The 25,697-nt window shown below is 35.2% G+C and overlaps 1 protein-coding gene across 1 annotated transcript; it reads left to right on the top strand.

Moving 5' to 3' along the window:
• Positions 1–599: 599 nt before the first annotated feature.
• On the top strand, positions 600–25,697 carry LOC105440377. The gene is made up of 10 exons (XM_030988550.1): positions 600–901; positions 5,614–5,739; positions 6,330–6,477; positions 14,665–14,802; positions 18,735–18,938; positions 19,523–19,767; positions 21,501–21,635; positions 22,835–22,997; positions 24,779–24,872; positions 25,369–25,697. Exons 1-10 carry the CDS (start codon positions 815–817, stop codon positions 25,640–25,642), a joined length of 1,614 nt encoding a protein of 537 aa, XP_030844410.1. The 5' UTR covers positions 600–814; the 3' UTR covers positions 25,643–25,697.

The following is a 25,697-nucleotide window of genomic DNA, read 5'->3' on the forward strand; positions in this document are numbered from 1 at the left end:
CGAAGTCCATCTCCTCAAGTTTTCTACGTCAAGCCATCATTGTACGCTCACAACTTCTCTCTCAGACGTACCTAACTCAATCCCGGCTGTGTAAAATCAAGAAGGGTACGATCCGATTCTGCCAAGTGTGCAAAGCGGAAGAGGAGGACATCACACACTTCATAGCCAAGTGTAAACCACTTAGGAATCATCGCCAGAAGCTGGTCGACAATCTCCACCACAGGGGCGTACAGCAGTCGACACTCGCTCTATTCAGTCCAGATGACCCTGAGACCTTCACGCGGGCAGTCCTACTTCCGAATGTTCTAACTGTCTGCCCTAACCAAAAGAATCTTCTTATTAATGCATCACTGTCATTTTTATACAATATCCACTCTGCTCGTGCTAATGCAATCGCTAATACATTTTCTACTTGACTTGACAATCCTGCCTGCTATGACAAACTGCAGTACCCTGGTAGCTGCTGATCTCCGATAGAGCGGAGGAAGAAGAAGAAGAAGAAGATAAAGTCAGTCCTGTTTTTTTTAATTTTTCCCTTTTGAATTGTATTCCAGTCGCTAAAATAACATCGAATGCATAATTATGTTGAGCCTTATAGGTTAGACAATTATTAAGATAGTTTTCTGTCGACTTTTATTGAATTGAGTTCGTTTTGTTTTATTTTAAAGGTACACCTAAACGGCTTTCCGATCCAGACAACATTATTTGTTCTGTACAAGAACGGTGGCTAGAGGCCTCAATCAGCCATTTTTGTGGAGGATTCTTTGCCTTTATTCAGAACTGGCGATTTCGGAAGGGCATATTGCTGTCATGCATGTCGTTTCTTCCCAGACTCATGCCTCCCTCCAGAATACCAGTCCTGGAGGTTCGTTTCGTAAAGAAGCCACATGAACGAAAATGGGTAAACAGACATTATCAACATTTTTATGGGCGTATTTAAGCCTGATCACTGCAGACAGGTTTTGTTTATCCTGGGTTCGATGGTGAGGATGTGGTACAATCCCATTAAAAGGTTCTGTCGCAAATTAACAGTTTTAGAGCATCATCATATTTCAAAATGAAGCCAATTAATTACTTTGACCAAAAGTATTTGTATGTTAAAACGAAACATGATTACCTACTTCGACATCTGTTACGATATTATTACTATTTTTTTTTTTGGGGGGGGGGGGGGGGGGTGGGGGGTTGCACCTTTAGTTTTGGTTTTAATTATTCATCAAGCATGGTCTAGTCAACATCTTGATAACTGTCTTGCATTTTAGACTATACCTTATAACTTTTCCACTTTCATAATATTAAATAAATGAATGAATATCCCGATGCCGAAAATATAATATTAGACTTATCCGTAACATCTCTATTATAAATAGAATGCTCTTGCCCTATACTGTTCTGACTATTCCTCTAAATCAATGCCATTTTGGACGTTTACATACTATACTACTATACTATACTAAATGATTTGGTTGACTCATGCGACCACAGCTTTTTTCCTCAAGTTTCAAGTTTCAAGTTTATTTGTTTCACATTTCACATTAAAAAAAAACATAATTGACAAAATTAGAACATAATATGAAATATACTAAAAAGTGTCACATCATATATTTAATTATTTGAAAAGACGTCGAAATTAATAATTGTATAGTAGGATATACAGGGTGAAATGTGAGGAACCTATTGAAAAGCTCAGCTTGTAGATCATAGGTTCCCATGAATAAAACTAACATTTGATTAAAGTGGTTGCAATGGTGAAGGACGTAACAATAATAATAGGTGGACAAGAAGGCCTTAAAATAGAATCATATACAAAGTGAAACAAGCAAAAATAGCAAATTAATTTGTTACCAAAAAAATGTCACGTTGGTCACTTTAAAATATTGAGGCGCTCGAACGAGGCAGTAGACATGAACAATCATGATACAATAATAATTATGTAGGCCGGAGCCCAGACACAATCCACAGTTTCCATTACAAACCCATACACGTCTGCCCCCAGAGAGCCCAAAGGCACACAAACACATTCACCTGCGCCACGCCCCACGCCTCCCCCGCAGTATCACATGCATGAATCTGCATACAGCAGCCGTTGCCAGGCCGGACGGATCTTTTTTTCCCGTAAGGTAGCCTTCCTAGAATGCATATTAATACTTGAATATATGAATATTTGCGTTGGTGAGGTGGAGATCAAATTCAAATTAAATCGGCCAGATTTAGGACTAAATAAACCAGTATGTCGCAATGATTATGGAAAAGTTACGACCTGGTAAGTCATTTGTTTACGGTAAGCCTCCCGATTTTGTCGCAATATCACTTATTTAAAGTAAACTTAGCTTTGCATTTGTAATTCTTGTATGAAATCTCATATTTGATAAATTATCGCATCAGATTCTGTGTGCGTGCGTATCATGGATGTTGATGACTAGCGCATGATGTATAGGTCATATTGAGCCAATCAAATGCAGCGACAGGATATACCTTACGGAAAAAAAAGACGCAGGCCGGACAAGCCACATGGCTTGTCCGGCCCAGCAACAACTGATCCATGCAGACGACCCCAGCAGACGACCCCAGCAAGAAAACAAGCACCTGGCACATCTAGGCGAGCACGTTCGCATACCCGAGGGCCTTCCGAGTACAGATAACAGGCGCATATGAGTAGACGGCATTGTTTTTTTTATGAACATGGGAGTAAAGACACTGGGTAAATCACCTTTGTTTAGCTGGTATATGAATATGCCTAGACAAAAATAGTACAAATCAGATATTTTCAGTATGTTGTCCGTACGAAAATATCCATCAGTATGGGAGCAAAAATCAGCAAAGTTAATTGTTCGTATTGATCTTTTTTGAATAATAATATACCATAATTTAGATAGGGTGATAATAATAATACATGAGAGGGAAAATAAAATTTCAGTTTATATATTATACCTGTATTTCTTGACAGAATTTTACACATATAATCAATATGAATATTCCATGATAATTTACTGTCAATATACAGGACGAGAAATTTCGTGGAGTTTGTCTGGGCCAAGATCAATTAATGTGTTGCTTAAGAGCATAAAATTAGTCTTATTCAAATTGAGAGACAGTTTGTTAGCCTGTATCCATTTAAATACAAAATTTAGTTCATAATTCAAAATATCAAGAAGCATGTTGGGGTTTTTGTGAGAAAGAAATATATTTGAATCGTCCGCGAAGAGGAGGAACGAGAGAAATGTTGATGAGTTTTTGGAAATCATTGACATAAATAATAAAGAGGAGTGGGCCAAGGAGGGAGCCTTGTGGTCCCCCGCAAGATATTAATTCTGAGTTTGAGTTTTGGTTATTAATGGACCCAAAATGGGTTCTACCAGTAAGGTAGCTTCGGAACCACTCCAAGGCCTTCCCTCGGATCCCGTAATGGGATAATTTGTAAAGTAGAATCTCGTGGCTAATTGTGTCGAAGGCCTTGGAGAAATCCAGAATAAAGCCAAAGGTATGAGACATATTATCGATAGGTTTTGCTACTTTATCAATTAACATTATTATCGCGTGCGTGGTTGTGTCTTTGGCGAAAACCAAATTGAGAATTTACTAAAATGTTGCCGGTGTTTAAAAATCGGATGGGGCGAGAATATATTAATTTTTTTGAGTAATTTGAAAATTGATGTCAGTAAAGATAGTGGGCGATAATTGCCTACCTCGTCGACATTACCCTTTTTATAGACTGGAATTACCTTAGCAATTTTCATTTTACTTGGTACTATTCCATCTACCAAGGACAAATTAAATGCAAATGTCAATGGAGAGACTATTTCATAGATAATAGTTTGGAGGAGATAATTTGAGATACCATCACAGCTAGAAATTTTCTTTACATTTAAGTTATTCACGATGTTAATAATCTCAGTTTCATGCATGGGTACAAGAAATATTGATTGATGATTTGGGTTTCCTAGGAACGAGTGGAAATAATTATTCGTGACAGGGATTTTACTGGCAAGATCTGGTCCTATATTTACAAAAAAAGAGTTGAATGCCTCCGCTATGCCGAAAGTTTTTTTTAATTTCGTTTCCGTTGTGAACGATCTCACTTAAATTCTATTTTTTTTTCTTTTCACCTTTTCTGAGAACATTATTAATAATTTTCCAGGTTGATTTTATGTATTTATATGAGTGGTGAATTGGGGTGAATAATTCTTTTTTGCCCTACGTATCATAGTTACAGATGTTAGGGAATTACGATAGGAAGAATATTTTACCTTAGATTCATCTGTTCTTTTAGATATATATTTGACTATTTTTCCGGTTAATGGATCTGAGTACAGACTTGGAGATCCAGGGGGATCTAGGTACCTTTTTATAACTCGACTTGGAAGGTGATTTCACTGGAATATAGATATCACATAAAGCCATAATTATATCAACTAGCTTATTATAATCATCATTAGCATCATTATTGTCAATAACTACAGACTAGTCAGTGAGTATCAGACTTGCTCTGAGTCTAGCTATATTCTCTTCTGACATATGACGTGAACCCACTTTGATATTCTGAATATCAGGCTTGAATGTGTTAGAAATATTAGGGTACATGTAAACACTGGGAAATGATCTGATATGTCAGAAACTATAATGCCTTGATCCATACAATTGGAACTATTGGAGAACACATTATCAATAAGGTTTGATGCAGTATCAGAAATTGGTGTGGGTTTCGTTATACTTGGGAAAAGTGATTAAGAAGTCATGATATCCAAGAAATCCCGACAGTTTGGTTTTTCATTATAATTAAATAGGTTAAGATTAAAATCGCCCATTATCATACAATGTTTATCATTAAAGGACGGTGAGGTTAACATAATTTGTAATGTATCAATAAAATCAGTAAGATTTGAGTTTGGTGGCTTGTAGATTGCACCGACAATTATGTTTCTCATGAGAAATGTTCATCATGACTCAGTTCTAAATCAGGCATTTGTAAATTTAAACGATTAATTTCTTCTAAAACAAAGTCCGCGTTACTCTGGGGTGCTGTGGAATCATCAGAGTGGCTATAAGGAGTAAAATAAGTCATGAAGCTCATCGTAGTTGGCGGTTGTAAAGGAAAATTAGGGATCATTTACTGTGGCAAGAATTGGTATGTTGAGATTGTCAGCGAAACAACGCAGCTTAATGCGTAGGGCGATGACCAAATAATTTGAATCAACCGATGTCTATTGATATAGGTGTGGTTACGTAATTGTTTGGTAGAAAAAAAACAAAGAAACTGCCTCGCCAGGGCGACCTCGGTAACGTGAATATTGCATTATACTGAGTTTGTTTACACCATAATGTACAAAGCAAATGCGAACATAAGGCAGGTGACACATATGAATACGTTATGAGTACAACATAGGTAACATTTTATGCATTGAAACTTGCTTTCCAAAATGAGAGGTAATGAAACCTGTTATGAGCATTGTGAATGAATAACAAAAATTCAAAGAAAGATTCAAACGCGTACTTTAGTAGAAATACACCTAAATTCGAGATTATGTGTAAATACAAGTGTACATATGATATCCAGCTACTTGACAATTTCCAGATAACTTCATCAGAATACTGTTTGTACACGTGATTTTTCAGAAAGATGTCCATGACATAGATGATCACCGTTTCCAACATGTGAAGGGCGATGACGATGATATTGTGTTTCGGAGGAGAACACTAAAAGTCGCTTACCAGCTGGGTGAGAAGAGATCCAAAACACAGGTACACGTTAGCATACTTTGGTTCTCAGAATTACCTATACTTAGTTAAAATAAATTGAAACAAGGGCCATGTGGAAACTGGACACAAGAACAGTTTATGATAAAAGGTAAAACAACCAATGTAGAGCCAAAAGGAGAAAAGTTTAAACAAAGTGCCAAATAACTGACAATTGAATCATTCTAATGGTGATGATAATGATAATGAATATTCATAGACCAACACTACTAGGAATATACATATATATTTACACATACACAAAGCAGGCTTCGGGTAGAAAATAAAAAACCGTAAAGTATACGTAACACATGCATGTATATAATTATAGTAAGCGAACGAGTGAGCAATTTGAATGATCCTTTAACGAAATTCACTGAAAAATCAAAAAAAAAGGTTCATGCATGTATACGTTGGTAGCCGGGATGAAGAAATTGAATTTATCTTGAAGAAATTAGATGCGAAACATGGAATCGATTGGAAAAAGATTGAAAATACAGACGATTTTTTTTCATTTATTTTCATCAGTACTCCCTACATTTGCGTTTTGGCGCCTATTTCATACAATCATGAATTCAAATAAATTATTTCCTCAGGTCATTCAGTTCAGTGAAATGAAGAAGCATCCGAAAGTGACAAGGTACTTTGATCTCGATCTAACCGAGGAGAGTGATGAGACATTAGTGACACTTGAAGTGATTCTAACCTCCACAAAGACGATCAAATTCAACACAAATTTCCAAGGTAAAACATTTTATGCAGATGCTTAGTTGTTCTAATCCCAGAGTATCGATATTTCATAGCTTATCACAAAGGACCTATTCCGGCAAAATGACATCCTATATGGTTATATGTACGGTACAGATCGACATGTGGTGCATAAACGCAACACAGAAATTAAATGATCGCAATATTATAATAAGTAGAAATTAAAGGTATAGACCAGTTTTGGAAACGCCCCTCTCTCAAAAATGAAATGGAAGCTCTTATTACCAATCATGTGAAAGAATATGATTTGACTAATACGTGATGATACAAATTTTACCGGGCAACCGCGTACTAATTGATATATTGGGTAAATTATCATATCAATCCAGCCTGGATAGATAGTGCGAATGCACTTCAACATTGAACATTTGGGCATAATTTTTCTGCTTTTTTTGCGTATAAAGGTTGAAGTATTACCATCTAGACCTCAAGGCAATATTGAAACAATATTGAATGGATATTTTTTTTACCCAAAACCCTTGAACCACAATTTTACCACTACCGGTCTATATCTTTAAGGTTAAGCGACTTTACCATCAAAACTTGATATGATGATGTACATGTAGGCCTATATAATTATATATATATATATATATATATATTTTTTTTGTTTTTGGATCATGACTAAAGTTTAACTCTAAGCATTATAAAGGCCACCACTCATTCGTATATTTCATTCAACCACAAGGTGAAGACGAAATACATATAAAGACGTATTTACATTACCTGTATATGAACTAAACTATGGACGAAATGGTTCTTGGAGTAATTGGGGTTCAGACCATTTTATTACAGACAAAATGGGAAACGGACCGAATAATGATGGATCAAATGGTTATTGGATCAAGTAGTACAAATTATTGATTTGCGGAAGTGGTGATTGGAACCACACGATTATAGATTAGCCCTTCTTGCTGCGTAGACTAAATAATGATTGTACGAAACACTGACTGGACCATGTACACAGTGGAGCAAATCTGTGCATAGACTAAAGGAGATTATCTGGGTATTGGACCAACTGGCCTTTGATCGAATGTACATTATTTCTAACGTCATTATGTGTGAAAACATACGATCATGTACATGGGTGTCGATCCCGGGGGGATGGGGGGGGGGGGGATATATCCCCCCCCCCCAATATTTCAGGTGGGGGGGGGGAATTGTTACACCCACAAATGTAATAACGCCCACAAATGTAATAATTTCACCCACAAATGTAATAACCACTTTACCCACAAATGTAATAATTTTGAATCACCCACAAATGTAATGATGACTTTACCCACAAATGTAATAAATTTGAAGGGATATTTTGTCGAATTCGTTCAAAACTAAAACCCTGTAATAAAGCATGGGTATAGCGCGCAGTCTTTACTCCAGACCCGGTTATTTCAAAAAATAAAAAAATTTCAAAACTAAGACCCCATAATCATTTTCCTGTGAAATAACATGATAATCGAACGTAGTCTTTCCTCCAGACCCGGTTATTCAAAAGTAAAAAAAAAAAAAAAAAAAAAAAAAAAATTAAGACCCGGTAATAAAGCATGGGATAAGAGCGTAGTCTTTACTTCAGACTCGGTTATTTAAAAAAAAAAAAATCTTCAAACTAAGACCTCACCATCTCATTCATGTGGAATAACGTTGTTGTTTTTGTTGTTGTTGATTTAGTTTATAGGCGTTTGTCATTCAGAAGTGAATATTTACGCCTCTTCTCTTAGGATTTTTATTCCTTTAAAATTAGATTTACTTTTTTTTGATATATAGATTTGGATAAATTGGATTTTTAAAAGCTAAACTTTTATTTAATGTTGAAGAATTCAGTGGCTGGCGAGGAAAAGGCTTATCGGCTATGTAGGACGCCCAACATGGGTATAGAGCGTAGTCTTTCCTCCAGACCCGGTTATTTCAAAAATAAATAGAAATTCAAACAAATCTTCGAAACTAAGACCCACCATCTTATTCCTCTTTTTTTCTTTAAAAAAAAAAAATTACATTATTACATATGTGGATAAAACACGTCACAAATAAATGATTGGTCGGCGGTCACACGAACTAACGAATCAGTCAAAATGGTCCATATATATAACACACAGAGGAGGGACCGATTCGATGGTTCATTGACCGTCGATGATTTGGTGTGAATTTATGAGAACGAAATTTTTTCAAAATACTTTCTATCTTACAAAATCTATGTATCCATCATTGCATTACTATAAAACCATAACCTCTGCAATTTACTCACATTTATTGAGAGAGTATATAGATATTTTATCAGTCAAAGGGTTCTGCAATCGTTCATTCAAAACATGCAAATATGTTTCGCGTGATCTCGTTATACAGCTATTTATGATTTGTTATATGAAATATGCGTTGTTATTTGCTTGTTAAACCGATTATCATTTCAGACTTGTTCTTGTTTATCTAGCTGCTTGAGTGTTTCAGAAGTAGGGAAAACTGTAATATAAATGTGTTTTGTTTGTATTTGCCTTTGAAGAAATTTCGTTCTCATGAATTCACACCGTATACCGCGTACCAATTGGTAGTCTTCAGTATAAGTAATTGATACGTTGATCACTTGAAGAAAGGTAATTCATTCACGCACTCATGAAAATGTAACATCAATCCAACGTTTCAATGTCACTAATAGCGTACATAAATATATATATATATATATATATATATATATATATATATATATATCTTAATGACACCCTCCAAATATATACACCAACTCGTAATCTTCGTTCAGCAACCGACACATGTAAACTTAACATTCCCAAATCTAGACTCTCAGCAGCTGAAAAACGCTTTGCAGTAGCTGCATCAAAGACATGGAACAGCATCCCTCTTGCCATAAGGGAAATTACCTGTCTTGCCACCTTCAAAAGATCCCTCAAAACTCACCTTTTCCCCCAATGATCTATGTGATGTACTTCCTGTACTGTACTTTTTTGTCCTCTTTTCATATATTTGTATTTGTAAGCGCTATGGTACATATTGTTTTTAGCGCTCCTAAATATTTGATATTTATTATAATTCCATATGTTACATATCGTGAACATATTTCATAATCACATGCATAAAACAATCAGCGTCAATATTTAAATACAGTTAAGGTCACTTATTCGATTACTTTTTTTTCTACGAACATTGAATTACAGGATATTTGTGGGCGTTAGAATATTTACATGATTAAAAAATCGTCGACGGTCAACGAACCATCGAATCGGTCCCTCCTCTGTGTGTTATATATATATGGACCATTTTGACTGATTCGTCAGTTCGTGTGACCGCCGACCAATCATTTATTTGTGACGTGTTTTATCCACATATGTAATAATGTAATTTATTTTTTTTTTAAAGAAAAAAATAGGATTAAGATGGTGGGTCTTAGTTTCGAAGATTTGTTTAAATTTCTATTTATTTTGAAATAACCGGGTCTGGAGGAAAGACTACGCTCTATACCCATGTTATTCCGCAGGAATGAGATGGTGAGGTCTTAGTTTGAAGATTTTTCTTTTTTTTTTAAATAACCGAGTCTGAAGTAAAGACTACGCTCTAATCCCATGCTTTATTACCGGTTGCTAATTTAGAAGATGGAGGGGTCTTAGTTTAAAAGTTTTTTTTTATTTTTTTTTTAAACTTTTGAATAACCGGGTCTGGAGGAAAGACTACGCTCAATATTCATATTCTTCCACAGGAATAAGATGATAGGGTCTTAGTTTTGAAGATTTTTAAAAAGTTTTGAAATAACCGGGTCTGGAAGAAAAACTACGCTCTAAACCCATGCTTTATTACCGGGTCTTAGTTGGAAGATGGTGGGGTCTTAGTTTAAAAGTTTTTTTATTTTTTTTTATATACTTTTGAATTACCGGGTCTGGAGGAAAGACTACGTTCTCTTGTTATTCCACAGGAAAAGGATTATGGGGTCTTAGTTTTGGAGATTTTTTAAATTTTTGAACTAACCGGGTCTGGAAGAAAAACTACGCTCTAAACCCATGCTTTATTACCGGGTCTTAGTTTGGAAGATAGTGGGGTCTTAGTTTAAATTTTTTTTTTTTTTTAACTTTTGAATAACCGGGTCTGGAGGAAAGACTACGCTCGATTCTCATGTTATTCCACAGGAAAAGGAATATGGGGTCTTAGTTTTGAACAAATTCGACAAAATATCACTCCAAATTTATTACATTTGTGGGTAAAGTGGTTATTACATTTGTAGGTGAAATTATTACATTTGTGGGTAAAGTGTCATTACATTTGTGGGTGTTATTACATTTGTGGGTAAAGTGTTATTACATTTGTGGGCGTTATTACATTATTTTGTTGGTGTAACGGGGATGGCCTGTACAATCATCCCAATAATTCACCATAAAAAACAAATTAATGATGAGAGCCCGATGAGAGTAGTTAAAGGTTATTACTCGCAAGATGATCATCAATGTACACATTTTGCTATCTCGTTTTCATAATACATACATATATAGGAAGTAAATGAGACAACCGTATGTGAGACAAGAATAAATTGAATTCTCGCTCATACGGCTTCATCAGGAATTGATGAATTTATTCAATTTGTTCAATCAACAGCATCATAGAAATGCAATGCGCCAAATGCAAAGACGCAGCGTTAAAAAGCAACGAGCTAAATGTTAAGCGCGAAGCGCAAAAGAAGCAATCTGCAATGCACATCAGACAATCCTGGACAGTGTTAACATAGATGAACTCTGTGACGAATTCGTGATGAGATCGGAGACAAGGAGAAAGCTTCCACGCTTTGCGCGGGAGCGGGGAAACTGAATTCAGACAAGGATATAGAGTCGAGAATGATACATCGAATCGTCTTTTTTCTTTAATATTCTAATGAAACGTCAGAGCTTCCGCGCTACGCGCGGAGGAAGGGGAACTGAATTCAGACAAGGATTAAGAGTCGAGAATGGTAGATCGAATCGTTATCTTTCTTTAATAGTCTAATGAAACGTCAAAGCTTCCGCACTTCGCGCGGAAGCGGGAAAACTGAATTCAGACAAGGATTCAGAGTAAAAAAAACGGTACAACGAAACGATCGTATTCTTTCTCTAATAATTTACTGAAACGTCAAAGCTTCCGCGCTTCGCGCGGGAGGGGGGGGGGGTGTGGGGGTGGGGGGTGAACTGAATGCAGACAAGGATTAAGAGTAGAGAATGGTACATTGAATCATCTTCTTTCTTTAATAATCTAATGAAACGTCAGAGCTTCCGCGCTACGTGTAGAGGAAGGGGAACTTGATTCAAACATTAAATACTTTGGAAGGCTCCCCTAACGGATTTTTAAAAAGTGTTTGACAGGATTGATCATAATATTTTAATTTTTAACCTTTTTTTAAAAAAAGTGTTTATTGAAAACAAATCTCATTCATAATAATAATAGTACATAATAATAATAATAGTAATAATAACATGTTCGTATAGACATAACATTTGTATAATAAATATATAGTGTAATAGTTAACTCATCAGCAATTAAAAAAAATCAACAAAATATCTGCCATTTCTTATTATGAAGATCGAGACGATTTTTCTTGAAAGCAATTATACGTTCCATATTTTCTGAGCTCGTTGAAAAGAAGGAAATAGTGGAATAACGTTTTGCATTTTACAAGTGAATATGAAATATTTTGCAAAAATAATAACTGTATTGACGAAATGAAAATTATTAATTACGAGAGTACCAAAAAAATATTCTTCATCTGTGAACAAAACATTTTGTATGTTCTTTTCTTTTAACCATGCACATATAACATTCCAGAAAGATCGTACTTTTTCACAATTTACAAATAAATGAGACAACGTCTGTTCAGGATTTTCACAGAAAGTACACATTGAAAAAGTACTTATACCTATCTTATAAAGAAAACTTTGTGTTGCAATTTTTCAGTGAATAAGTTTAAATTGGAAATTTCTCATTTTATTATCTATGGATGACCTATAAAGTAATGTAAAACGGGATTTCCAAATGAGTGAATCGTTTAAATTATTTTGTAGATCCCTTTGCCATTTATCCTGTTGATTTGTTTCTGAGATATTTTGCTAAAAATTTGTTTAAGAAAATATTGTACTTAAGTTTTGATATCTTTTTAGGTTTACGGAATTCGTTCAATAAAATATCAACACAATTTAGAGAAGCATTTTCTATTTCAAAATTTCCCTGTTTTAGAATACGTTTCCAACTACTAGGTAATGCGGAAAGAACTGAATAATATAACATAAATGAACCAGACAGAAAATTCATTTGGCGTTGGATTTGATCAAAAGACATAAATGAACCATCAGTGCGCAAAATATCCTTAACATATATCATATCAGACTTAAAACGTATATTAATATTGAGAGGTTTTCCGCCTACGCGTATATGAGAATTCAGGCAAAGGGGTTGGGAAATAATTTCTTTGAATTTAACTGGGTTGTAGTACTTGTAGTGACTCCATGCAATCAATATATCATTCCAGAAAGGATCTGCGTATTTATTGAACATTAAATGATCAGAGCGGAGATTGCCGCTAAAAAAAATATCGCCTCCCATACGTCTCAGAGAATGTGCAAAAACATTTTCCATTTACTTTTGTTTTCTTCATCAAAGTATCTCTTTATCCAAGTAACTTTCATTGCACGGTTAAAAGATAATGAAGAGGCATTTTAAGGCCTCCTTCTTTATAATCATTGTAAAGCAAAGAGCGTCTAATTTTGTCCTTCTTATTACTCCATACAAATTTAAAGAGTACTCTCTGAAGTTCTGAAAAGAATGATAAAGGGGGATCAGGAAGAATACAAAGTAAATAAATCAATTTTGGTATAACTAGAGATTTGATAATGGTCACTTTTCCATACAAGGTTAAAGACCTAAGATTCCATATATTCAACCTTGTCTTAATTTCCTCAAATTTTGATTTGAAATTAAGATCATGAAAACTCAAATTACCATTCAAAGGAATTTTGATACCTAAGTATGTAAAATAATCTGAAGACCAAATAAATGGAATGTCCTGACACATAGGCATAGTAACTTTACAATTTCCCAGTCTAATCATATTACATTTTTCAAAATTAATTTTTAAACCAGAAGCTTCTTTGAAATCATTCAAGACTTTAACGCATCTATGAATATTCGATTCATCAGGTTCAAGAAAAATAACCGTGTCATCTGCATATTGACTAATCTTTACCTCTTCATTTAATACTTTTAACCCACGAATGTCTTAATTTTGTCTCACAAAACAGCCAAGTACTTCAACTGCAATCATAAAATCATATGGAGACAAAGTATATCCTTGTCTCACACCAGTGGCGGATCCAGGGGGGGGGGGCCGGGGGGCCCGGGCCCCCCCCCCCCCCCTTGAGAAAAAAATCATGTAAAATCACGTGATTTTTACCTTTTTGGGGGTTTGGGCCCCCCCCTGGCGCTCAAGGGGGGGGGGGGGGGGTGCAAATCGAAATTTTTTTGAGGATCAAAAAAAAAAAAATGTGCTCACTCCCCCCCCCCCCCCCCCCCCCCCCCCCCCTGAGCGATTTTTTTTTTTTTTTTTTTTTGGCAGGCGCGTTTTTCAAATTTTCGGGAGCAAAAAAAAAAAAAAAAAAAAAAAAAAAAAAAAAAAAAAATGTGCTCTGTACCCCTCCCCCCCCCCCACTGAGCGACTTTTCGGCCGGCGCGATTTTCAAATTTTCGGGAGCAAAAAAAAAAAGAAAGTTGGGCCCCCTCCCCTAAGAAATCCTGGATCCGCGCCTGTCTCACACCACGCTTTACCTCAAAAGAATCTGACGCGAACCCATTATTAATAACTCGTCCTTGTATATCTGTATACAGTAATTTCACCCAATTAATAAACTACTGATCAAATCCAAATACATGAAGACCGTCGTACATAAAATTCCAGTCAATCATATCAAAAGCTTTTTCAAAGTCAATACTCAGAGCTAAACCGTCAATACACAAGAACACATAGGTATATTCACCTACAAATTAAGAATCTTTATTTTGATATAGATCTGTGTAGTCAGCAGTGATTATGTTGATCAAGATTTTTTAAACAAAATATATGTCTTGTAAATGATATGGGGTTTTCTTTATTGTGTGGTTTGTGTCAAATATCTCGAGTCCTAAATATTACCTTTTCTCATTTCCAAAAAGCAGGACTAGATTTCCTCGAAGCAGCGCATGCGCAAGGGCCCTCAGGAGGACAGACCATGACACAGGAGCCTACATCAACCACTAACCAACCTCTTCTAGATGACAGGTCCTCCAAGAACCAAGGCAATTTGGCGAGTGGAGGTAAAACGATTGTCGGCCTATTCAAATATGATATGCGTTGTCATTCAATTAAATAGTTTTTGATAGAGAACTCACAAGAACGTACACATGGCACTGTATCGTAAACATGCATTGTTATATGGTGAGAGTATGATCGCTTTTAAAATTTGGTGGAAGATGAATATGAAAAGAGGACAAACAGACAAAATGTTGTTGACTTGATTTGTCACCTGGCCTTAACTGAGACATCAGCAGAAAACATTCTGTGCCTCTACCTAATTAAGCTTATACATGATTTCGCCGTCAAGAAAGTTACTGAATACTTAATTGAGCCCTGGAGACGAAGGAATCGGAAAGAGAGCTAAGCGGAAGAATAATTCGAAACATTAGGTGACCTGCATACAAGTATTTTGCAAACCTTCAACAGCCGCTTTGAGGTCAAACAGTTTGTTTTGCCAGGTCCATAATTATATTATTATTATTCCTTCGTTCCTACCAAAAGTTGTATTTCAAATACAAATACCACGACGAACAGATACATAACATTGGTAACAATAATGTACACAATGAAACCGTTTAGTATGATACATTAGTGATATGAATGACAATGTAAACTCATGATACAATATTGTTTAATGATTGTGGCGCACTTATGCACTCACCGCATCTTCATTTGTTTAGGTGTGCGCATATGGGTGTCCTCGGTCTGAGGATGAAGATTGTAGTAATGAGTAGGATTATGGTGAAGATGATGATTATGATGACAGTGATGCTGATACCTCAGTCACACCGACGACAAACCAAACTAACGATGACATTACACCCGGTCTTTAGAAAGGTCTGCCGGTGTGACAGAGGAATGGTGGTGGTAGTGGTGATGATGATGTTGACGGTGCTGGTGATGATGGTGTGATGGTAGTGAAGATGATGATAATAATGATGGTGGCAATGATTGATGATGGTGATGATTTTGGTGATAATGTTGATGATGATGGTGATGATACTTTGCTAAGTAGCTGAAACTTTCATTACTAAGTGGTTGTTGGAAGATATTGGTGATGTCAGATGTCATTGACAAAAACCAGTATGGAAATCGTCGCGGCCTTTCAAATTGCCATTATTTAATTGGAAAGTTACATAATTTATACAAAATGCAGATTTAAATAAAAAATCAACCATAGTTTTAACCGATTTTTAAAATGTGTTTGACATGATTGATCATAATATTTTAATTTTTAAACTTTTTAAATTGGATGTTCGACCATGTGTCATTTCGTTAAAGGTGAAATTCAAAGAAGATCACAAATATGTCAACTAATGTATCACTAGAAACAGGTAAGCTGACAGATGGCCATTGTACAAGTTTTAGGTCAACTACATATCGGGTGATTTATAAAAATACAAATACAACCACCTCCATAGCAGCTGGGATATACGAGAGATTCGCCGGAAAAATAACGATGTTTTAATGACGTCACTATATGGACCAACACTGCCCAAGCAGACGACATCCCATAGAGAATGAACATAATTGCAAAGCTATTATTTCTCAAATTATAATGAGTTTAGTGTATATAAATGTAATGGCATGTCAAACCATTCAAAAGGGGATATGACCCGATTCTGATAACTAAAATCTTTTGCTTGTAAATACACAGGATAAGGGTTAATTAACAATCAAAAAACCAGACTTTCAAATTGAAAAACCCCCGGAATGATATTAAGGACGGCATTTGTTCCCTCTTGAAACGCTGAACATACCCCGGTGTGTGCATCTGAATATACAATGGCGTCTTATTTTGTTTACAAGCGACAGATTCCTTTATTTTTGTATCGCTGCATTTGTCATCAAAATAAAAGCATGCGTGGGGTTTATAGTGAGGCAATAAATTATATATTTAGCCTGACGGTAGTGAAGTAAAAGAAATAACTCAAGAGAAGATGAAAACACAGGCACTGACAATATGTGAGATGTCATGGGACATCGTCTGCTTGTGCAAGTCATGTCCATACTGTGATCTCACACATCTCAGCAGCGTTCGGAGAGCTCTTCAGGTGCTATGCCGGGGCTGTATTTAAGCGTTTTGTAATTTATAATAATCATTACTTCGAATGTTTCCAAGCATTGAATTTGGATTACCTTGTCGAGTCAAAGTTTCAACTTTGCAATAATGAAAATAAAATTAGTTTTTAAAATCAATGAATATCTACTTTAATAGTAGATTTTTTTAAATGCCGCCAACAAGTACCAACGTATAAAGGTCGTATTTTAAATGTTCTCGGAGTTTATATACAATGTGATTTAAAATGGGCTACTCAAGTAAAGGAAATGTTAAAGAAGTGCAATAAAAAGTTATATATGTTACGCACCTTAAAACGTTGTAATTAACCCATTATTGTTCTCGTTATTGTTTATACTGGATACATAAGTCCAATATTAGAGTATTGTGCACGACTTTTTCATTCCAATCTAATGCGTAAACAAACAGATAATATTGAACGAATATAAAAACGGGCATGTAAAATTATTTTTGGACTTAATTATGAAACATATAATCATGCTGTACAATTATTGTGCGATTTATTAACGTTGGAAGAACGCAGGAATAAACTTTGTTTTGATTTTGCCATTAAGTGGATTTTGTTCTTTATGGCTACCAAGTCAAAGAATTGTTAATTTTGATTTACGAAACGAACACAAATATTCTCAATTTATTTTTAAACCAATCGATTTTAGAATAGCTCTATTTCCTATTTTGTTCGCATCTTAAATGATTAGTATTAAAAAAGTAAGCTTCGTGCATGTTGTATATTTGTTTTGTTTAATGATGCTGCCTATATATTTTGCGTATGAATGTATCTAGTATATTTATCCTTTTACATGTCATTTATTTGATGTTTACATGTGTAATGCTGCATTTTAACCATCATGATGTGATTTACCTTGTAAATGACCATGCAATTCAGCTTCGGCTTCAAGAACGTCATGTTGAATAAACCCATATTGAATTGAATCATTGAATGATGGTAATAATCGTATAACGTTTGAAATACGTTTGAAGTACATAATATAATATTTTACACTTGAGAAAATTAACAAACTTTGTACACTGTTGCTCATAACGGTGGAATATTTTGTTTTATCCCAATTTATGGAATTATTTTAAAAATAATTTAAAAATACTAGATCTAGATAATAGTATACAGTCTCAGATTTTATTGAATAATAATTTGCCAATATGTGTTTTGCGTGACTGCTAAAGCATGTATATTATGCTACTATGTTTATTAACTAGGGGACCTATGCCCTTAAGTCATAAATGACAGTAATGAGGATTAATGCCTCACAAAAGGGCACTAATATAGCACATCGACACGGTGTTGATCCTTTTCAATAATTTATTGCATTCTACCCCGGTCCCCAACATAAAAAATCTTCTGTGTGCCCATGCCTTGAGCCATAATGCATGGCCGTCCAGAGGATTTTTTTATGTTGGGGACCGGGGTAGAATGCAATAAATTATTGAAAATTTATTGCATTTTCTGTTGTTTTTTTTAATTTATGGAAACTGCCCCCTACCATAGCCCCCGCTGCGTACAGTCATGGTTCAGTGACAAAGCAATGGCCTCGTAACTGTGAGGCCCCAGGATCAACACCGTGTCGATATGCTATATCAGAGCCCTTTTGTGAGGCATTAATCCTCATTACTGTCCTTTATGACTTAAGGGCATAGGTCCCCTAGTTGATAAACATAGTAGCATAATATACATGCTTTAGCAGTCACGCAAAACACATATTGGCAAATTATTATTCAATAAAATCTGAGACTGTATACTATTATCTAGATCTAGTATTTTTAAATTATTTTTAAAATAATTCCATAAATTGGGATAAAAAAAATATTCCACCGTTATGAGCAACAGTGTATATCCTATCAATCATTGTTTTTTAGTTGGCAAGAAAATCCAGTGGGATCTTTTGACAGACAGTCCTCAAGAACTTACCCTTCAAGATAATGAAGTAGTAATATCATGCGGCGTCAGATTTACGACTTCTGGAGCCAAGCTCAGCGAAACCTTTAAGGTCACATTGGATCATAATGCACATTTCACCAATCCAAGACGTGCAGAGATCGTCTTCTACACCCGCAACAAAGGTGGGGCAATTACCAAAGGGACCTGACAAAAGCTCCTGCGACAACAATAATTGTTTCCGGGCTTTATTTCTTCACAGTTATAGGCATTTGGTTAGGGTGGCAATTGAGTTCCAGATTAGGTCTAGGGTTGGGGATATGGTATAGGGTTAGGTATTGTGTTAATTCTATGGTTAAAGTTAAGGATTGGTGTATATTGGAGGAAATTGAAGCGGAGCGATAGTCGCAGGAGCAAGTTCATATCCAATTTACAGAGGCTCAAATGCATTTTAGACATAGAAATATAACACAGAATATAAATAAAATTATTGTTACATTTCAAAATAGGAAAAAATATGTGTCACTTTCAGTTTCCTTTCTTATTTGATTTTTATTTAATTCAGTAAAGTTAGTGATAACTTATTAATGGACCAGTTGATGCCAACATATCCATTTGCTGTATCTCAATAATTTGTTGGATTATAAATATAGATAATGTATATACACTGTAGATTCACACATAATATAGCATTTGTCCAAAAAAATCAAATGACGTACAAATTTATAGTAGACAGAATATTTATGTTATGAATGTCGTTTCCATATAGACTCAACGACTTTTGTGCGAATTCCCGCATCCACGGACGGTTGTCCGGCACGTTGTGACGTCAGATCAAAGGACTTGGATCTCTACGTAGATCATTTCAGTGATTGGTGGATTGTTGCCGTATTCACTCGGTACTTCATCGGAAAGAGGGTCAGGTGCACGCCATATATACGACCACCTGTCACGAAAGGGTTGACGCACTTACTGCTACTTTGCATATATGACGATCTCTTGGATGTTAATAAGGTGAGACAGAGATAAGGGTGTTACGACGTTGTAAATAATTTAAGATGGGGGGGGGGGGGGTGATGGGTGTGTCGGAGCAAATATTCCAGGTAGTGAGTAGAAAATGTAACAACATGCCATTAAAGAGAGTCCCCAGATTTTTGCATTTGATGCCAGATATTCTTCACAATTTTGTAAACAGGCAAAAAGATAAATTAATTAGAGAACGATAAAAAAAGTTATCATTTCCGCCTAAAGTTCTCTGGAAAGAAAGTTGACACATTTCTGGATATTTTATGATTCATGACGTCCAAATTAGTTGCTGTGTGTGTGGGGGGGGGGGGGGATAGGGACACATTTGCCTTTTTTAAATTTAAAGATACTATGTCCCTTTTACATCCAACATCATATTCTGTAGAACTTTGCAGGAATTATGAAGTTGTCATGTATGTCATATCTGTGAAATTTAAAACATTAGCAGTGTCCTAATATTCGAATTATGCAAGGAAACACGTTTACTTGCTAGACTTCATTGTCAGACACTATTGAGTGACTGACTGGCCTTTTTCTTCTTTGATAATAACATACATAAAATGATCTGTAAAGGGTATATGAGCATTTGTCTACATCAATAACCCACTTCTTGTAATGGCCAAAATTAAACTGATCGAATCTTTGTGCAGCATAAAACGTACGACCATTCGGTACAACGGTCTGAAAATCAGACTATTACTTACTGGCTCTATAGCTCTTAAGTCGATTCGACAACTAATAGTCGTTATTTTCCCACTTAAAGACATTTTCAAGCCCCCCCCCTTTTTTTAGGGAAGTTCTAAATTAGTATTATCTTTTAAATGCCGTTGGAATTTAACCTTTTCATTTTTGGGGCCTGCTAATGGGACATCTATAGTACCTTTAATGTGTAATTAATATCCTAAAATTGTAAAAAGAAAAAGAAAAAATTGTTTATAACTATATTTAAAGCTATTCATATAAAGATTTCTCTCTTTCTTTATATATACATATATATATTTATAGAGAACAGAACAGAACGTTACCGAAAAAGTGCCATACCTTACATAGTCCGGCTATTGAACACAGAATTGTAATCTCTTATACATACATTTTTAATGGAAATTGCTTTAAATTGCATTGATTAAGTTATGTAACCATTTTTTTTTTAAGAAGAGAATTTTTTTTGATATATCTTTATTTAAATTTTACTTTCCTTAAAACGTTTAATTTGTTTATTTGTTTGTACTTTCCTAAAAACTGTGTGCAATACATTTAACTTATTACCATGTGAATATTGTAAATCGATGATTCACTTCTAATGAACAAACTTATCTTTTATCATTCCAAAGTTGAGTTTTTAATTTGAAATATAATCTTTTGCAATTTCTCATCTTGTCTTTAGATGTCTGAAATGGTTTTAAAATTTAAATAATCGCTAAACTCCTGATGTAATTTAAACAACCCATTTTTCTAAAACTCACCTTTGAACTCTTTGGTTTTCTGTTTATATATTTTATATTTGATTTTTAATTTATGTCAAACTATGTTTATTGTATTTGATATGTATATTTTTGTAATTTTGCATGTTTTTATCTGTGAGCTGTATCGCAATTCAGCCTTTTACGGCTGCGAAGATATTTTTTGATAAACCTTGAATTGAATTGAATTGAATACAAAGAAAGACATTGAGAGGGGGGGGGGTTGTCTTCTTTACCATCCATTATGTTTTGCTCCAACAGAAAATAAACGAAGAAATGAAGGAGTACAGAAAGCTCTATCCGCCCCAGCCAATGTTCGTAGAATGGAGGTCTGGTGACATCAATATCGAGTTGTTCGATGGCTCAAAGGAAAATAAGGAGAACATTGACAAACAGGTATGTTCTGTGTTTCAAAGCTTTCTTTCTGTGGCATTAACTCCATCGTTTCTGGCCAAAGCTGTACCCCTTTTTTTTGGATTTAGATACTTCAAGATAGGCCCTTTCCAGCCAATGAAAATGTTGTTTACCCTATCACTGACCGACTTTGCGAAAATTGCCCTCCAAATTTTTACAAGAAAATTGCGAGAAAAAGAACATCAACTTACTTAAAAATTGCGATCTTTATACTGACGTCAATAAAATTTGTATTCGTTACACTTGACAGCTGACTTGACGTCGTCACAAAGTTATGGCGAAAAAAGAAAATCGATGATACCAAATACGATATACGTTCACACAGAAAACTTTAGGTAAATCGCATTTAAAGAATGGTCACAATACGAATTCCGCTGGGTTTCCGTCCAATCATAACACGTATTGGCTTTGTCATTTTATAGAACTCTTTTGCTCCCTTTCCAATCTTGGTTTTCCTTGAAATTTGGAGAACATATTCTGGGTTGCCAAACGTAGGGCATTTCAATGCCAGATTTAAAAATTATGTCAAGGGGGCTACTCCCTCTGAGATACATACACACGTTAATACATGCACACGCACAGCAGCCAACCACACCCGCAGACAGATGCACATTATGCACACCCTTTCTAATTTACCATCAAAATAATAATAATAATAATAAAATGGGGATGGGAATGGGTTTGACTTTTAAATGAATATGAACGTTTCAGAAAAGGGAATTTTGATATCATTTTTGAGTAAGTACAGTCCAATCACAGTTGTGCTAGGTCTGAACTCAATCGACATATAATTTTAAACGTTCTCGTAAAATTTATTTAAAATATATACTAACCCTTTCGACTATTTTCATTCATTTGAAACGATTTTTTTTTAGTGAAACCTTTTAATCTATGATTTCAAATTTTGTCGAATAAAAGTGTATGTTACTTATTACCTTTATCTACTTTAATTCACAAAACTAAGAAAATGCATTGGAACGCAATTACACACATTGTCGCCTCTCTATCTCTTTCTCGTCTTTTTTCCTTTCAATTTATTTATACCTTGGCATGATAATATTCTTGTTTTATTTAAAGTGTGTGGTGTATGTTTCAAATTCAGGTTATGCTTTTTAAGTTGTTTTTTTATGAGAAAATTAACTTTAATTTTAATACTTGAATTCATTCTTCTTTTAAAATAGATAGTAGGTGAAAGGGATATGTACCTCTTTGAAAGTAAACAATTCTCCTTTGAAGTGAAGCCACTCGAGTCGGGGACAAGCCAAAGGTTCCTCGAATTTACCTTGGATCAAAGAAAGTCTTCTTCTTACCCTACCCTGATTCGTTTCGACTTGAAATATGATGGTATGTATGATGAATTAGGGACCACAAACTGCACACTTTGATCTGAAAGCCTAAAAGTCTTCTATTTTTTTGATTTTAAGACAATGTCTTGTGGAACTTCGTTGACTTCTGAGAAAAAATTACGACTAACATTGTCAATACAGTACGTGTTCCATTTGAAGTAACTTTCAATCCCTGTTTAAATCTTTCAAAAAAAAATTAAAGGGTTCATAAGCTACCCATATGTAATAACATGCATGCAATTCTTAACTACTAGATGTGAATTTCACCTCAATTTGAAACTGCTGACGATCAAAATGGTTACGAAAGGAAATATATGTTTTGACAGGATAATCTTTTAATGCTGTTAATTAGCTCATTTCAATGGGGTCCTATATAGGAATAATAGATATGTATAAATCATACTTTTTGGTGTGTGTCATATAATGAAGAAAAAAAAGCAAGAACAATACCCCAAAAAAAAAATCAAAATTATGACAACCAAAACATAATATTTACCAACATTTTTGTTTAGCATAAATAATCTTTATAAGCATATAACGAGAAAAATTCCGCATTAATCTTCGCGGAAAGCCCGTGATAAATGAATGAATACCGAATATGATAAATAAGGCATGGAAAAGTAAATTTCAATGAGGTACAGGGTATTTCAAACATAATCATAAAATGATTGATGTATTTAAAGCTCAAGATAGATGTGTCATGTGACACATTTCTACTTCTACTCAGTTAGTACTCTCCTATTTGATATCATTATACAAGCATAGAAGTAATCTTAACATGTGTTTTTCTTTAAAGGAGTACCGTAGTGCGAGTTTATACAGGATATAGTTATTCACATACTTCTACACAGGTGCGGATCAAGGATTTCTTAGGGGAGGGGGCCTAATTTGTTTTCTTCAAATTTTTGCTCTTTGGGGTTTAGGGGGGGGGGGAGGGTAGTGAGCACATTTTTTTTTGTTTGGTCCTCGGAAATTTAAATACGTGCAACCCCCCCCCCTGAGCGCAAGGGGGGGGGGGCAACCCCCAAAAAGGTAAGAATCACGTGTTTTTACATGATTTTTTTTCTCAATGGGGGGGGGGCGGCCCCCTGGATCCGCCACTGTTTTTACAGTAGATCAGGCATTCGGAAGAGCGCAGTACCTCAAATTATAGAAGCAACCCCAGCCCCCTCCCCCATAGCATCTCTTAAATAGTAGCCATTATATATATTAGTTGTTTAATTTTTATGATATAAATGCTCTAAGACCAGTCTTAAAGGTACTATGTCCCATTTGCAGGCCAAACAAATGAAAAGGTTAAATTCCAACGGCATTTGAAAGACAATACTAATTTAGAACTTCCCTAAAAAAAAAAGGGGGGGGGGTTGAATATGTCTTTAAGTGGGAAAATAATGACTATTAGTTGTTGAATCGACTTAGGAGCTATAGAGTCACGTACCCTTTACAGCTCATTTTATGTATGTTATTACCAAAGATGAAAAAAGGCAGTAAGTCACTCAATAGTGTCTGACAGTGAAGTCTAGCAAGTAAACAGGTTTCCTTGCATAATTTGAATATTAGGACACTGCTAGTGTTTAAATTTCACAGATAGGATATACATGACATATTCATAGTTCCTGCAAAGTTCTACAGAATTTGATGTTGGCCGCAAAAGGGACATAGTATCTTCAATCTGGGTACACTCTGTTTTCATGACATTGACCGGAATTGACCTGGCTTTTTATTAATTCACAAACTCACTTCTCATTTTTTTTTTAAATATTGTTATGAAAACACCAGCAACAACAAACGTGGACATGACAACAGCAGCAGGAGCAGCATCCTGTACCATGGATGCAGGATCACAATCAGCAGGGGTGTCGACGCTATCAGGGTATGTAGCCAATATTTTTTCAAAGAGCAGGCTGAGTTCTGGTAAAAATAGAAAGTGCTTTGTGAGCGTTCTAAATCTTTGCATGTCGATTCGGAAGAATACCATGGTAGAAGTGAGGATCGAGTGGTAGTATTGATATAAGTATTGGTAGTAGCAGAAGTTGTATTACAGGTAGTACCAGTAGTGGTATTGTCATCAATTTTTTTTTTAGTATCCGAAAGCCTGAAATCTACAAAATCATTCCTAGACAAACAATTTGTCACTAATTTGGGCATGTGTCGCGACTTGACTGTTTATTAAAACCCCGCTTGTCCAGGTCGAATTCATTGCTCGTTCTCTTGCAAGTCCATTTTATAAAATATTTGTATATGAAATGATTTGTACAGTACAATTTCGAAGAGTTAAAATTTATTTCTTCTCTGGCGGAGCGAATTAAAAAGAATCAGTGAATTTTTGCCTAAGCATAAATACTACAATTTTAATTTTTAAATTTCAGTCCATCGGATGAACAGAAAGTGACAGATGCTAATATCCTGAAACTAGCAAGGCTTTTACCACCTAATCTGTGGAGCCCTCTTTACGTTGCTCTTCGCATCGATTACAGCATCGCTAAAGGTATCAGAGAGAATTCTAGAGAGATAAATGAGCAGTACATAGACCTCCTTCAAATATGGAAATCTGCATCAACTCGGACTAGAAAGGATTTAAATGCGATCCTCATCAAGGCAGAAGCAGGAGGATTTGTAAACAAGTATTTGGATTCGGTGTAAAACCAGAAAGAGAGATTAAGATAGAGTAAGAGAGAGAGGGAAAGAGAGAGAGAGA

This window comes from Strongylocentrotus purpuratus, unplaced genomic scaffold (genome assembly GCF_000002235.5).
Source record: "Strongylocentrotus purpuratus isolate Spur 01 unplaced genomic scaffold, Spur_5.0 spur5_scaffold_17, whole genome shotgun sequence".
Classification (NCBI taxonomy): domain Eukaryota; kingdom Metazoa; phylum Echinodermata; class Echinoidea; order Camarodonta; family Strongylocentrotidae; genus Strongylocentrotus; species Strongylocentrotus purpuratus.